At 17.5% G+C, this 14,625-nt stretch overlaps 4 protein-coding genes across 4 annotated transcripts; 2 read left to right on the top strand and 2 right to left on the bottom strand.

Moving 5' to 3' along the window:
• Window positions 1-972: 972 nt before the first annotated feature.
• Window positions 973-1,221, top strand: PGAL8A_00015100 (secretory complex protein 61 gamma subunit, putative; the record flags this gene model as incomplete). Its single annotated transcript, XM_028671552.1, has 1 exon — window positions 973-1,221. The coding sequence occupies one exon, from the start codon at window positions 973-975 to the stop codon at window positions 1,219-1,221; it is 249 nt and encodes an 82-aa protein (XP_028528193.1).
• A 997-nt stretch (window positions 1,222-2,218) lies between these two features.
• Window positions 2,219-2,814, top strand: PGAL8A_00015000 (60S ribosomal protein L37ae, putative; the record flags this gene model as incomplete). Its single annotated transcript, XM_028671551.1, has 3 exons — window positions 2,219-2,239; window positions 2,429-2,539; window positions 2,656-2,814. 3 exons carry the CDS (start codon window positions 2,219-2,221, stop codon window positions 2,812-2,814), a joined length of 291 nt encoding a protein of 96 aa, XP_028528192.1.
• Window positions 2,815-3,128: 314 nt separating this feature from the next.
• PGAL8A_00014900 (conserved Plasmodium protein, unknown function) lies at window positions 3,129-9,861 on the bottom strand (the record flags this gene model as incomplete). The annotated part of the gene is made up of 2 exons (XM_028671550.1): window positions 3,129-3,185; window positions 3,472-9,861. 2 exons carry the CDS (start codon window positions 9,859-9,861, stop codon window positions 3,129-3,131), a joined length of 6,447 nt encoding a protein of 2,148 aa, XP_028528191.1.
• Window positions 9,862-12,861: 3,000 nt separating this feature from the next.
• Window positions 12,862-14,421, bottom strand: PGAL8A_00014800 (monocarboxylate transporter, putative; the record flags this gene model as incomplete). Its single annotated transcript, XM_028671549.1, has 2 exons — window positions 12,862-13,803; window positions 13,990-14,421. The coding sequence occupies 2 exons, from the start codon at window positions 14,419-14,421 to the stop codon at window positions 12,862-12,864; spliced, it is 1,374 nt and encodes a 457-aa protein (XP_028528190.1).
• Window positions 14,422-14,625: the final 204 nt, after the last annotated feature.

Below are 14,625 nucleotides of genomic sequence, written 5' to 3'. Positions count from 1 at the left end.
AAAAAAAAAAGTAAAAAATAAAAAATAACTACATAAAAATAAAATTTTTTTTTTTTTAACCTTTAAAAATTAGAAGAAAAATTATTAGTAATGTCTACATATTAAATACATTATTCATTTAAAAAAAGAGTTAATAAATATTGATTTAATATAAATATATATATATATATATATGAATATATAAATATTTATTAAATTAGCTATTAAAAGACTATAGTAATGAACTTGATAAAAAAAAAAAAAAAAAAAAAATAAATAGAATAAAAAAAAAATAAAATAATTTTAATATTTTTTTTGTTCAAAATTCACAAAAGTATTACTGAAAAAATTAAATTTTTTTTTAAAAGAATTAAACAAATATAAATACAAAACAACTTAAATATATATATATAAATAAAATAAAAATTATGTTTATTTTGTTTTAGAAAAACGTGCATATTCATATAATATGAAGTATTGAAATATATTTTTTTTTAATTCATTTTTCCTTTTATAATATTTTCATATATACATAATTATTTATTTATATAAACACATAATTTTCTATATATTTATTTATATAATTTTTTTTTTCTGATTAAATTTTCAATTTATTAGAAAAAAAATTTTGTAATATAAACTTAACAAATTGATTGATGTTAGTAGTACAAGTAAAATTTAATAAAAGAAATATATTATAAATTTTTTTCTCTTTTAAAATTTCATTACATTTCTTATATACAAATTTTAATAATTAAGAGAAAAAAAAAAAAAAAAATACTTTTTACAATTCGTTATAATAATAAATAGTATATTTATATACTTTTTTTTTTTTTTTTTTGATAATATAAATAACTTCATATATATATATATATATATATATATATATATATTTTTTTCTTCTTATAGAGAAGGTAAATAAATTTTTTTTTTTTTTGTCCTTTGTTTTTTGTATTTTTTTTTTTTTTTTTTTTTTTTTTACTTTTAAATAAAATGGTAAAAGTTAAAATACCAGAATTTATAACAGATGAGAGTCACCCTATTGGTTATTGTGTTAAAGGAATTGAATCATTTGTTAGTGATAGTATAAGATTAATAAGGAAATGTACGAAACCAAATAAAAAAGAATACACTAATATTGTTTATGCTTGTTCTTTTGGATTTTTAATTATGGGATTTATTGGTTATATGATAAAACTAGTTTTTATACCCATCAATAATATACTTGTAGGGTCATATTAAAGAAGATATCAAAAAAATACAAGACTAACAAATAAATATGTATAAAATTAACAATTAAAAAAATAAATAAATAAAATAAAGGAAACAATTACAATTCAGTTATTATTATTATTATTAAAATAACAACAATTTTTTTTTTTTTTTTCTTTTTTTTTTTTTTGGTTACAATTATTTAAATGTAATTCAAAGAGTAAGTTTTATTATAATTGTATATTTATATAACATTCATAGTTAGTAGAACATTTTAAACTTTTATAAGTCTATATTTATTGTTTTTTTAAGTAACATTTTTTTAAAAAAAAAAATTATATTTTAGAAAAATTAAATATGGTTCATAGGCATATGAATTATTTATACAAATGAATCTTTCTTTTTTCTTTTTCTAAAAACTATTTTACCAATATTAGAAGAATATTCAATATTTTTCTTAATTTTTAAATCCTTTATAAAATTTTCTTTTAATATTTAAAAGATTATTAGTAAATTAAAAAAAAAAAATTCTTCATTTATACATTTTTAATATTACACTATTTCAATAAAAAAAAAAAATGTAAATTTATTAGAGAAGAATAAAAAAAAAAAAAAAATAATAAATAAATAAATAAATATTATTTTAATGAAATAATGTTAAAATTTCATAAAAACAATTTCAAATTTTAAAATAAAATATAGAAAAAAAAAATATATATTTATATATAAATGTATGTTTTATCTCTTAAAGTTCACGAATTTTTGTTAAACGTAAATTTTTATTTAAAAGAGGGTAAAGTGGTTTTTATTTTTATTTTAATTTTTTTTTTTTTTTTAAGCAATACTATTTTTGCAAAATTATAAAAAAAAAAAAATAGAAATATAATTTATCAAATTTTTTCTTTTTTTTTTTTTTTTATATTTATGATTTTTACATTTAATTTTAAATAGAATATCACATCTTTGATATAATAATAAAAATTTTATCTTTAACTGAAGTAAAATTAATATCCTTTTATTAATAACAATGTCAAGAAGAACTAAAAAAGTAAAAAGAAATAAAAAAAAAAAAAAAAAGAAATATATATATATATATATATATATATATAAAATATAACTGTATCATCATAAAAAATGAAATTAAAAAAAAAAAATTATTATATATGTATATAATTTTAATTTAATAAATTAAAAATATAAGAAAAAATTTATTTATATTTTTATTAAATTATATTAGGTTGGTTTAACAGGAAAATATGGAACGAGATATGGATCATCACTTCGTAAACAGATGAAAAAAATAGAATTAATGCAACACGCAAAATACTTATGCTCATTTTGTGGAAAGGTAATTATTTATATATAAAAATATTTCTTTTCTTTTTTTTTGATATTTTTCTATATATTTAAATTATCAATATATATATATATATGTATAAATTATTTTAACATTTTTTTTTTAAGACTGCCACAAAAAGAACATGTGTTGGTATATGGCAATGTAAAAAATGTAAAAGAAAAGTTTGTGGAGGAGCTTGGAGTTTAACAACTCCAGCAGCAGTTGCAGCAAAATCAACAATTATTAGATTAAGAAAACAAAAAGAAGAAGCTCAGAAATCTTAATTTCTTTTTCTTTTTTTTTTTTTTTTTTTTTTTTCCATTTAAGTTATTTTTATTTACTGAGTTTTATTTGAATTACGCATATTATTTTCTTTTATTTATTCGTTTAAGATAAAATATATATATGAATTTAGAAAAAAAAAAAAAAAAAAAAAAAAAAAAAAAAAAAANTTTAAAAAAAAAAAAAAAAAAAAAAAAAATAGAAAAAGAAAAGACAAAAAGACTAATTTTTGAGTTTATTAATAAATATTAAAAATTTAGAAAGTATAAATAAAAAATTAAAAGGAAAAGGAAATTTTTTCACTATTTTTGTATTTTTATAACAAAAGCATTCTTTTTACATCATCTCTGGATTTCCAGCGATTTCTTAATTCCTAAAAAAAATTAAATAAAAGCAAATATATAAATAAATATTTAAATATATATTCATAAGAATAAATAAGTAGTTCAAAAATGAAGTTAAAATATTTAAGCAAATTTTTTTTTTTTTTTTTTTACTGTAGATTTATACAGTATATAATACAAACATAAAAATATATTTCATTAGTATTATTATTTACATTAGTAATAATATTATTTACAAATATATTATATCTATAAATATGATTATATATATATTTTCATAATATATTTAAAATTTACATAAATTTATTTACATACCCCATTAATAGCCATCTGTTTAGCCATAATGAAAACTTGCTTTACTTTATTGATAATATCATTTTCTTTATATTGGAAAATATTTTTATTTTTCAATAAGGAATCAATAATAATTTTTCTATTTTTCTTGTATGTATTAATATAAGTATTTTCTAGTTTTCTTTTTTTAAAAAAATGAAAATAATCCTCTATTACTAAATCATCTATTTTCCTTTTTTGTGATAAATAAATGTTTTCGCATTTATTTATTTTATTTGAACAAGTATCATTTATATTATTTGATAACTCTTTCTTTAAACTAGTTTCATTTATATCATTTTCTTTGCAAATCAAATTATTTTCAGAATAAAGAAATGAATCTTGTGTCTCATCTTTATCTTTTTCATCTTTTTTATTTTTTATAATAATTAATTTTTCAGCTTCATTTGTATTCTCCTCTTTTCTTTCATTTTCCTCTTTATTTATGTCATCTAGTTTTTCTTTTTTTTCATCTTCATTTTTTTCGTATTTTTCCTCATCTTTTTTATCATCTTTTTCCTCATCTTTTTTATCATCTTTTTCCTCAACTTTTTTATATTCTCCATAATTTTTTTCATTACTATCATCTCCTTTATCATTCTCGTATCCCTGTTCATTTACTTCATCTTCGTCACATAAATCTTTCCTTTTTTCTAAACTTTTTTTATTAATTTTCTGTTTATCTAAAAAATCAGATGAATCATCATTCAAAATCTCTTTAATATTTTTATATTCTTTAAATAATTTTCCTATTGTATTATAAGTATTATCATACAAAATATTATAAAACAGTTTTAACATTATTTTTAACCATTCTTTTTGTACATCATTTTTCCAAACCATACTTAAATCGTCCATAAGTAATGCTTTTAAAGATAAACATATTTTTTTAACATAAAGAGACAATAAATCCATACTTTTATTTACAAAATCATTTAAAACATTATAATCCATATCATTACTATTTATAGTATATTCACTCTTTAATATATCATATATAGCTAAAATTAAATTATCTGTATCATTTTTTTTACTTCTTTTATTATTCCATGAATTCAATTTTTCATAAAGATATGTTAATATTTTATCGTCACCAAAATATATTTCTTTTAAATTTGTTTGATTATATTTATCTTGACTTATTAAGTTATTTAAATATTTTTGATTTAAATACTCACATATACTTTTTATAAATTCAAATTTCTGGTTTGCAGAAGGCTTTCTATCCTTTTTTTTTTTCTTATTTTCCCTTATTTCTTCTTCCTTCTTATTTATTATATTTTCTATCTCTTGTATCCCTAATGTCTTATAATTATTAATCACTTTAATTCTTTCAAAAAAATCTTTGTCATTTATATATTTTGAAATAATTAAATGTTGAAATTTTGAAATATAAATTCCTAAATATTCTAGTAAATTTTCCAAAATTTCTTTACTATAACAAGTTTTAAGAATATCTTTCTGATTTTCATCTAAATATATTTTATAGTTTTCAAAATTTAAATTGTTAGATTCTTTATTATTATTTAAAAAAGAAGTATTCCTTGAATTTTCTTTTTCATCAGTATTAATATTATTATTACTTTCAATATCATTTAAATTATCTGTTTTCATTTCTTTCAAATTTTCATTTTGTCTTTTTTTTTCAAATAATATACAACATTTTTCCTCAATTATATTTATTAAGTTATTAAAAAATAACCTGCATTCATCATTGTTAGAAATAAAAAATTCATACATTAATTTTAATAGTTTAAAAGTTCCCTTCAATTTAGGAGACTGAAGCATATGTAATTCCTCTTCATCCAAAAATTCATTTCTATTACTTTTTTTTACATTCTCAAATGTATTAAATTCTCGAGTCTCTCCATGACTTTTATATTCATTAAATACCCCTTCTGTATCTTCTTTTTCATCGCATTCTTCCTTTTTCTCATCAGTGTCATTCTTTTTTTTATTTGTATTATATAGATTGTTTTGTATTTCTTCTAGTGATAATTGGTATAATTCGTCAAATTTATCGACAATTTTTCTAAAAATATCGATATCTAAATTTTCATCTAATGCCCATTCATCTGTATTTTCATTATAAAGAAATCCTATTAATTTTAATAATTTTTTAAAATAATGATGTTCTAATAAATCAGAAGATATGCTTAATGGAATATCAAATACTAACGCTTTATGAGTGAAAAATTTATTTTTTGATAACTTCTTTAACTCATACAATGATTTTAGATTAGTGTTAATTTCTTCTAAAACATTATCAACATTACAATTAATTTCATTATTAGTTAAATTAGAAATATCTTTTTTATTTTCATTTAATTTTTTTAGTCTATAAATGGTATAAAGCAAAGGTTGCTTTGCTTTTCTTTTTATATATCCCTCTTTTTCTTCTTCACTTTCCATACTTTCATCTTTTTTTAATGGAGATTTTTCCTTAGATAAAAAAGATTTAACAGAAGAACTTTTAGACGAAGAAGAATATGAAGAAGAAGATAAATATTCATTTTCATCTATTACATTACCTCTTTTGTCTATATAATTTAAATAAATCAATTGATTTTTTACTGTGTTTGTTGATTTATTTAACATCTCACTAATAAAAGGCAAAAAGTTATGCATATGTTTAAATTGTTTAAAATAAATTTTCAAATTTTCTATATCTTCTTTTGACCATTCTAGTGCTTCTAATCTTTTGCGACTATTTAATTCAATAAATATGTCATTTATATTCATCCCTTTATTTAATTCATCATATATGAAATTATCATTTCCTTCATTATAATTACTAAAAATTGATAACATATATTTCTCATTTAGTAAACTGGAAATATTTTTATTCATATCTTTACTAAAAAACAACTCAGTAGCTATAAAATAATTGGTATTCCACAGCTTAAAAAAACATCGAATTATATTTTCAAAAAATACAGCTATCCAAAAATATTGAGAATTTGTATAACATTCTTCATCATTTATAATTTCTTTAAAAATTAAAAAATATTTTATATCAAAAAATATTAGAAAGTTATATTCATTATTTTTGTGTTTTATTAAATGTTCAAAATAAGTAATGATTAAATCATTTATATATATGCTATTTCTTTTAAAATTTTCTAAAATCTGCATACATATATTTACTATTTTTCCACTATAAATTTCTTCAATTAAATCTGAAACAACGACTTTCTCCATAGAATCATTATAATAATTTTCATCATAATTATTACTTTTCAACTTTTCATTCTCATTAAATTCTTCATCTTCATCTTCATCGTGAATTTTTTTATCTTCCTTAATAATATATGTAGTTCCTCCTAATTTTTCTAATAACTGTATTATTAATAAACAGCATTTTAAAGAATATAAGAAAATATTTTTTTCATGACTCATAATTTTAAAATTTTTTAATATCCAACTTAATGTACTTAGGATATTTCTCTTTAAGAAGTTATCTAATGATGATTTACAAATAGATTTAACATTATCATCAGTTGATAATGAATGTATATCAATTAAATTTAAATCAGCATATAAGCATCTTAGACAACACAGAATTACTTTACTACTATTTTTTCTCATTTTTTCTTCTCTTATTAAACGTTGGAAAGTTTCACATAAAAATTCTGAATGTATACTATTATCACCAATATACATTTGCATACCCAAAAGCATTTGAATTCTTGATATAAATAAAGCATTTGTATGCTCCTCTTTTTGATTATTTTCATTGATATTGAAATCTTTTTCCTTTTCTTTTTCTTCAATTTCTCTTTTCCAATTTTTTTTTCTAGAATTATATAATCTTTTTTTATTTTCATAAATATAAAAATTTGTATAATAAGTAACTATCCATGCGTGGATGTTCAAAATTATTTTAATATCCCACTGATAATTGTAATATTCCATTATACACCTTCTTAAATCTTTAATGCATATATTTAAAAAAACCTTTAGAGAATAATTAAAATCATCATCATTATCATAAATATTTTCAAATTCATCATTTATCCCTATAATACTATTAAGAAACTCTTGTATTTTATATAAATTTGCATGATCAAATATATCTAATATATTAAATTTTTTAAAAGAATTCTCTTCTGAGAATATATTAAACGACAAATCCTCGAAAGAAAAGTTTTCATAATAGTCTATTAAATTTTTCCTTTCTATAAATTTTTTTTTTTTTTTTTTCATGTGTTTTTCTTCATTTGGCTTCCTAACTTTTTCTTTAGCTAATAATGGATTTATTCTTGATAAATGCATTAACATTAAATTGTTTTTTTTTTTATTTAAAAAGCTATTTCTTTTATTGTTAGTAGCACTTTTTCTTTTTATGTCACCATTTAAACTGATTCTTTTTACTTCATTTATTTTCTTGTGCATATTTTTTATATCATTTATATCCTTTTCATCATTCATATTATCACATTTTGTATTTTTAACTTTATTTTTTTGATAAGTTAATGATTTAACCAAATCAATAGGATCTATATAACATATAACATTATAAAACAGTCTAATATACTCCCATATTTCCCTCATGGTATTCTGTTTTAAATATGGTATGTGTATATTCTTTTCATTTTCGTATTTTTTTATATCTTTTTCAAATAAACGTATCATTTCATCAACTATTAAATTTAAAGAACTATGTTTATCTAAAATATTTTGTAAGATGGAATAATGAACATTATTTAAATTAATGCCTTTTGTTAATCTTGTACTTCTTATTCCCAATACTTGTGTTAATATACTTCTTACCAAACATATATTTTGATTGTATTCATATATTAATTTTTCTCTTTTTTTTTTGTCTTCTAAAAAAAAATTAGAAATTTCATACAATTCAGTATTTATATGTTCTATTCTCTTTTTAATATTTATGATTTTATTTTTTATAATATTTTTTTTTTTCTTCTTTTTAATACTCTCATTAAATAGATTATCTTCATTATTTAAATTATTTTCATTTAAATCATTTTTACTATTTAATTCATCTTTATTTAAACCATTTTCATTACTTATATCATCTTCAGTTATATCACTTCCACTTGTTTCATCTTCTGTTGACTGTTCTCTGTAAGAGTTCATCTCTTCTTTTAATTTTTTTTTTTCTTCAATTAATTCATTTTCTCTTCTTTGCATTTCAACTACCTTTTCGTTTTCTTCAATACCTCTATAATCTGCATCAATAAATAATTGGCAGTTATATCTGAATTCATTAAGAATACTTAAAAAATTTTTACTAGATAACAAACATTTTAAACTTTGTAAACCTTTTTGATATTGCTCTAATATATTAGATCTTTTTTGTAATTCTTTTATATATATATCATTTTTTAAAGTATTAGAAAATATTTTTCTTTCATTTTTTTCTATTTGCAAATAATTGTAAACATTGTAATCACTTTTTTTGTTATTAAATGTAGGCATATGTCTTTGCCAATATTCAAACCATTCTTTACTTGGTCTAGCAGTTAAATAATTTATTAAAATTAAAATATTTTTTATTAATAAGTTTTCATCAATATCTTTATATATAGCATTATCGAACTCATTTTTAATTATATTTATCACTTGTAATATGGTATCTTTTAATATTTGATTATTAAAAATGTACAGAGTAACATACATTGGATTTTTAAAAGTGGAATCTATATAATTACCAATTTTTCTATTCAAATATTCTCTTTCTCTTTTTAAATACGTATTAATATCATTTAATATATTTACCACATTGGTATCCAATATATAATGATCTTTTTCTAGGTCTTCAATACTTTTACATTTTATTATTTGTTCCTCTAATAAAATCTTTTCTTTATTTTTCTCTTCTCTTTTTTTCTCTTTTGCGTCTAAATTCATTTTTTTGTATATGAAGTTAAATACATCTTTATTTTTTATTTTTAAATTTGATTTTTCAAATTCTTTCAACTCTTTATCTTCATAATAATCTTTAAATGATGTCAAACCATCATTTAAATTACTTTTCATATCTTTATTTAGAACTGTTTCTTTTTTTAACATATTGTGAAAAAGAACTAAAATTTCTTGTTCTAAAACTTCTCTAGTTTTTATGGCATGTAATAAATTGTTTTCATTGAATATATCTTCTTCTAATTTTTCGTTTGATAAATAACTTTCATTTACTTCTTCAGCTTCTTCAGCTTCTTCATTTTCTTCTTCATTTTCTTCCTCATTTTCTTCCTCATTTTCTTCTTCCTCTTCTTCATCTCCATTTTCCTCATCTTCTTCTGAGTGTTCTAATTTACTTTTTATTTCAAAATACTCATCTTCATCACTATCCTCATAATTTTCATCAAATATATTATTTTTATTATTTATGTTCATATGTGACATTTGAAAATGGATTAAAATTAATAAAAAAAAAATACAATAACAATAAATAAATGCCTTTATTACTATTAAATTGATATATTTTTGTAAAATACTTCCTTTATTTATTCATATTTTTTGTTTTAAATATTTAATAATAAAATATATTTATATATATTTATATTTATTAAAAGAATATAAGAATATTTTTAAATCTTATAATTCCATTTTATTCAAATATATATTATTTTGTGAAATAACATTAATATGATTTTCATCAATTTCTCTAGTAAGAATAATGTTAATAAGGTATGTGTTAATATTTTCTATATTTATAAAATGTATTTTCATATATGTGTAAATTAACTTTAAAAAAAAAATTATATAACAATTATTTAATTACGAAAAACATACATATAATATTATGAAAAATAGAATAAATATTTATTAAAAAACTATATGATTAAATTATTATTTTCTTCTTTAATGATACTTTTTATTAAATTTATAAAACTTAAATATAGCATTAAAAAAAAAAAAAAAGTAAATTAAAATAAAATAAATATAAATATAAATTTAACTTTTTTTCTTTAAAATAAATATGCTTTTTTATTTTTAAATTACTTTTTAATTAGAAAGTAGCGGTAAAAAAAAAAAATATATTTCTTGAATAATTTTTTTTTTTTTTTTTTTTTTTTTCTTTTTTATATTTAAAATAATATTGAATAAATATTAATAAAAATTTAGTTACCAACTTTATATTATTTTTTTTCATATTAAATTTTGATTTCTTAAATAAAATTTATTGAAACATATTAAATGAAATAATCTTCACTTTTTCTTGTCTTTTTCTTTTTTTTTTTTTTAAAGATGCATTCCACTGTGAAATAGCCTTCACATTATTGTAAATATATTAGAAAATCTTAATCATTATGTTATATAAATTACTTTATAACTTTATTGTTACTTGATTAAATATATTTAAATTCAATAAGAAAAAAAAAAAAAAAATGGAAATTATTTTCAATACATTAAAATATTTTTGTAACATTTTAATGTACACTTAAATTTTCATAAATGATTGATAAAAATTTAATAATCTACATGAAAATTAAAATTTCAATATATTTTCATATTATAAAAATATATACATACTGTTCATTAAATTATCATTATTAGTTTAAAATTTATTTATCCTTTTAGAAAAATATAATTTATCAAATTTTCATTAAAAAGAACAATGTCTTATATTTTTAAACTTCAAAAAAAAATATAAAAAATTATAATTTAGGAAAGTTCTATTAACTCTAAATACAAAATTTAGTATACTTTTTTTTTGTGGTTCTTTTAGCACTTTTGAAAAATTTTTAAATTTATTATTTACGTTGAACTAAAGATGTAAATATAATACTAGTAAAAATTTTAAAATTCTATAAATAAATAATTTAAAATTTTATATAAATATACACATTAATGTTCATGCATATTTGCTTAAATTTTAACATTAAAAAAATAAACAATAAAATGCAACTATAATACTCTAAATTTAAATTATAATTAATACTTTGATAATTATTCATATTAATAAGAGAAAAAAGAAATATAATTTTTCAAATATTATTTATATTAAAGAAAATATATATGAAAATTATATATACATTATAACTCCTTTAAATAATAAAAAATATAAAATGATATAATACTGTAATAAAAAAAATTTTTTAAATATAAACTTTTTCATTACTGTTTAAGCAGAAAATATACATTAAAACTGATAATTTTTTTAAATAATTTAATCTTTAAATATATATCCTTCATTGTTATTAATTAAAATGAAAGGCTACGTAATATGTGAAATTCACTTAATTCTTAACGTTCAGCAGAATATTTCAAGTTAAATATAAAATTATTAAAAAAAAATAAACTTAGATATTAATAATTTTTGAGAATTTTTTAGCTCTTCTTTCTATTTTTCATTTTAATTTTTTAAAAAAAATTATTTTTATAAATGTCTATTTTATATTTAACAATTTTTTTTAATTTTCTTCGTGGAAAATTAATACACATAATTAACTTTATATTGCTTATTTTGTAATTTTTTTTTTTTTCAAATTTCGTTAGTAAAAATATATACTTTTATATTTTTGACAGAAAATTAAAAAATATTTGAAAATGTTATTTTAAGAAGATAAACACAAATTTAGAAAAAAAATGAAAAAGTTATGAATAATTATTTCTTATTAATATAAAAATTAAAAATTATTTAAAAAATGAAAAATAATATGAGGTTATAAATAATTCATAAATACATTATATATTCTGGAAATATTTACAAAAATAAAACATAAAACAATATTAAAAAGAAGAAAAGGTTATATATAAATGAACAAAAAAATTGAAAAAAATAAAATATATTAATATATAATGTATAGTCTTATAAAATATATATATAAGCTTTATTTGAAAAATATATTTGCAAATGTTTGAGTCATATATATATAATAAGAAAAAAATATTATAGATATATATATATATGAAACATATAAAAAATATTAAAAAAAATAATTTTAAACCTACAGGGTTTGAAATATTAAAACTATCTTCCATATGTATTACAACATACAATTAATAAATTATACATATATATAAAATTTTAATGAAAATATAATAATGTATATATAAAAAAATCACTCAATGAACAAATGATTTCTTTACATATAATTTTTTTTATTTTTTATAAGATCTACAAAAAATGAAAATAATGTAGAATATACAACCCTTTAAATGTACAAAACGTATATATATATATATATATATATATATATATATATACGAAATATGCAAATTAAAAAAAAAAAAAAAAAAGTAATAAAACTTTTTATATAATTTTATTTTGCAAATTTTTTTACATAAAAAAAAGAAAAATACATTTAATGTATGTCTACAAATAAAAATTTAATATAGAGGTGTGAAAAAAGAAAAATAGAAGATATTTACTTTTTTTTTTTTTTTTTTTTTTTTTTTTTAAAAAACTACTGCTAGCATAATACTCACAAAAGATGATATGGAAACTATTGCACACATTGCAATATTTCCAATATTATTTAACAAGACAGCTGAAATCATCGCATTAATAATACTAGAAAATGCTCTTGCAGTAAAAAGAAGACCAAATATTGGACCAAAATTTTTTGTTCCAAATGTGTGTGCAGTTATAGATGGAAATATTGAAAAAGTTCCTGCATGACAAAAAAAAATAAGGCATACCCAAATAGAGTATGTTATTATTCCATATAATCCTGACAATGTTAATGTAACTGTTAAAAAACTCATCAGTAAACTCATTAATATTAAGGCTATTTTAAAATTAGTTAAGTCACTTATCAATCCCCAAAAAAGTCTTCCAAATATGTTAAAAAGAGAAGATACAGCTCCTAATATGGATAAAGATCTATCATCAATATATAAATAATTTAATCCAAATATTTTCCAAAACACTTGGGTGTAGGAAATTGCTTGCCAATTAAAAAAAATCATTAGCCAAATTAATATAAAATTACGATTAATAAACGTATTGCTAGTTTCTTTGTAAGAAAAATTAGACGTATTCGATAAAGTTTTCATAGAATTTGATATTCCATTATTTTTGTTGGAAAAACTTTTCTCATCAAAATATAAGAGTTTACTGTTTTTATCAGTAAATGTCATAAATTCCTTAGATTTCTCTTTTGAATCAGAAATTAAACAAGCACCAATAAATTGAATTATAGCAAAAAAAATCCCTTCATATATAAATAAATAGGGAACTTTATTTAATATATCTAAGTTACTAAAATATTTTTCACCTGAATCTTCCATTTCTGGTATATAATCTGGCATATAATTATATTTATTTATAAAATAATTTTGTAAAGGGCATATAATAAAAACAGACAATCCTCTTCCTATGAATATAATTCCACTTATCTAAAAGGAAAAAAATTAAAATTATATATAAATATATAACTAAAAGAGAAATAAAATAAAATAAAATAATAATAAAAATAATGAATTTATATTACACAATAATTTTTTACTATCATTATTATTTTATTATTATTATTATTATTATTATATATATATATATATATATATAAGTACATATTTTCATACCACCCCTTTGTAGTCGTAATGTTTTTTAACTGCAACGGATAAAGGAATAGGATATGCAATTCCACAACCTATTCCGCACAATATTCCATAAGTCATCAAAAATAAATAGAAATTAAATACAGTAAAATATGATAATAAAATCCCCAAACACATTAACCATCCACCTAATAAAACGCTAATTTGAGGTCCTAAATTTTGATTTAATATTCCTCCAAAAAAACCAAAGAAACATTGAAAAATTAATGTTAACACATATATCCAACTACTATCTTTATATTTAACACTAGAACATCCTATAATTTTCATATAAGATATAATATAAACACTAATATTGGAAAAACAATAAATACTACCTAAAGTACAATGTATCAAAAAACCTCCTAGAATTATTTTATATTTTGAAGAACTATTCGAACTTTCTGCTTTTTTCATTTGTAAAAATTATATTTAATTATGATTTTAATTAAAAAATATAAATTTATTGATCATATACATATATTAATTTTAATCATATATTTTTTTTTTTTTAATTTTTTTTTAAATAAATATAAAGTAAAAATTCGTATTTCTTATTGATTTTTTTTTTTTTTTTTTTTTTTTTTTTTTTTAATTTTTTCTTTTTTTTTTTAAAAAAAA

The sequence above is a fragment of the Plasmodium gallinaceum genome (assembly GCF_900005855.1).
Source record: "Plasmodium gallinaceum strain 8A genome assembly, contig: PGAL8A_v1_10, whole genome shotgun sequence".
In the NCBI taxonomy this organism is placed as follows: Eukaryota; Apicomplexa; class Aconoidasida; order Haemosporida; family Plasmodiidae; genus Plasmodium; species Plasmodium gallinaceum.
The sequence above is the reverse complement of the archived record's forward strand: the minus strand, read 5'-3'. Positions and strand labels throughout refer to the sequence as shown.